The following is a 2371-nucleotide window of genomic DNA, read 5'->3' on the forward strand; positions in this document are numbered from 1 at the left end:
TACAGAGTCACTATGAGTTGGAACTTACTTGACAGCAGTAAACGTGTAGGCTAAGATGATAGTGAAGAGTCTCACATATAGAAGTTATTTAGGGATTAAAGTTTGTACTCCAAATTTCTCTAAGTAAGGTATCAGAATGGCTCTGCTCTGATTAAGAATAAATAGAGTCACTAAATGCCAACCTTATCAGTTAAATGGAATGCTTTGAAATTTATTTATCTATGTAATTAGATGAAGGTGGGTATCATTATTATCCACATTTCAAGATTTAGTGAGGTTAAGTAATATCCTTATCTGAGTCATGATGATGGTTATGTACCATAGAGTTGGTTCTAACTCATACTAATCCTGTATAGGGTTTCTGAGGCTATAAATCTATGGGAGCAGAAAGCCATACCTTTGTTCCATGGAACTGCTGGTAGTTTCAAATTGGTGATCTTGAGGTTAGCAGTGTGCACACTCTAAATTAGGAAGCCAGAATTGGACCCTAGGCATTCTGTTCTAGGTCCATGATCTTACCCATTGCACTATGCTATCTTCTTCTGAAACTGTTTGAAGCATCATTATAACCTGCTCTCAAGTATGTCGTCCTGTGGGGTAAACCGTACACTGAAATGTAGGTGCTAAAATGTTTTGCTGAACTTGAGTGCTTTGCTTCCTATCACTTAGAGAGGTAATGGTGTAATTTCTGCTGCTGCCACAGATCTAAACCAAACCAAACCCACTGACTTGTTAAGTGTTGACTCATAGCCACCCTGTATAGGGTTTCTGAGGAGGGACTGGTGGGTTTGAATAGCTGACCTTGAGGTTAGCAGTCCATTGCTTATCCTACAGCAGCACACCAGGAGTTTCCAAGACTCTAATCTTTTCATTTTATCAGCTCTACTCTATTCTCACTCTTCCTGCTGTCTTGATCCTGACCTTTAGTATCTGTGACCAGGTTGTCACAGGTTTCCTGATTAGTGAAGGAGCTCTGGTAGAGCAGTGGTTACGAATCGGGCTGTGAACCTCAAGGTCAGCAGTTCAAGACTACCAGCTGTTCCATGGGAGAAAGATGAGGCTTTCTGCTCCTGTAAGATTTACAGCCTTGGAAACCATCTACAGGGTCACTGTGAGTCAGAACTGACTCCACGGCACACTACCACCATCACCACATGATAGTAGCCAGGTCTTCTGTGTCTCTCTCATAACACTTTTTCCTCCAGGCAGCAGAGGGTTGGTTTTTTGTTTGTTCGTTTGTTTTACTCTAAATCCTTCTCAAGTTGACACAACTATGATTGAAATATGTTTACCAATACACATTCTCAGGTGTGGTCAAATCCAAACTATCCTGTCCTACAAGACCCTACTTTCCCAAGAGGGTTCCAATTTATTTTCTATCTAACTCCATCCATTGACCTGTGTCCCAGAAGCCTCTCTGAATATTCTGTGCTCTCTAATGTCTTCCTGACCTTTACACGGGCTCCCTTCATCCCAAATTGTTCTCCCTTCTACTTAGTCTAATAAAGATTTGCTCTCCCTACACCCAGAGCTCATTCTGTAGCTTCTATAAATCCTTCCGTGATTTACTCAGGTGGGATCATCTCTTCTCCCTGTTCTCAAAGCAGTACCTACTTCTAGTATAATATTTGTCTTTTTGAACTATAGTGATACATGCATTCTCCTTTACTAGACCTTGAGTTTCTCATATTACATATTGTTTGGCAAGTGTTTTTGATTAAATATATTAAATATTCTAAACTTACTCCATAGGTGCTGCAGATGACTACAATAGAATTGGTTCTTCGTTATATGCTTTAGGAACTCAGGATTCTACAGATATATGCAAGTAAGAATTTTGATTAAAAGTATTAAATGAGAAAAAAATCTGTCAGTCTTCTGGGTACACATAATACTTCTGAGCTAGATGGACATTTTGCATTGTTGTGAAGGAACTTTGTCTTAAAATTAGGATTGTGTTGTTTTTTTCCCTTCCATTTTCTGTATGTGTAAATCTTAGCAATAAAAGTGGATATAAATATATAATTTTACTTGTACAATTTGTATGATAAAAACTGATTTGTGTGTTTTAAAGAGAGGGAGAGAGAAACTGTATATCAAAGTGTTCTTAGATTTTAAAAATAAGAAATGTTTATCTGTAATTTGAATGAAAGTGAATCTTAGACACTACCAGGGATCTGTGTGGGGAAAGTGGTGGGCGTGTTTGCTTATACAGCTGCTCTTTATTTACGTAATGATATTTTAAATTTTAATTATAATTAAGTTGATTTTAGTTGGTCATTTTAAAATACAACTCTTCTTTGGAAAATACTCCAAATTTGTTTTAAGAAAATTTTTTTTTAATGTTTTATTGTGAATTATGTGATAGTTT

At 37.2% G+C, this 2371-nt stretch overlaps 1 protein-coding gene across 1 annotated transcript in view; it reads left to right on the plus strand.

Annotated features, from left to right (window-relative positions):
- Nucleotides 1–2371, plus strand: part of SNX6 (sorting nexin 6) — a 77098-nt gene that overhangs the window by 47198 nt on the left and 27529 nt on the right. The window contains exon 9 of the mRNA XM_006835356.1: nt 1753–1828. Coding sequence (XP_006835419.1) covers nt 1753–1828 — 76 coding nt within the window. The remainder of the gene's footprint in view (nt 1–1752; nt 1829–2371) is intronic.

Source organism: Chrysochloris asiatica, unplaced genomic scaffold, assembly GCF_000296735.1.
Source record: "Chrysochloris asiatica unplaced genomic scaffold, ChrAsi1.0 scaffold00017, whole genome shotgun sequence".
Lineage (NCBI taxonomy): Eukaryota > Metazoa > Chordata > Mammalia > Afrosoricida > Chrysochloridae > Chrysochloris > Chrysochloris asiatica.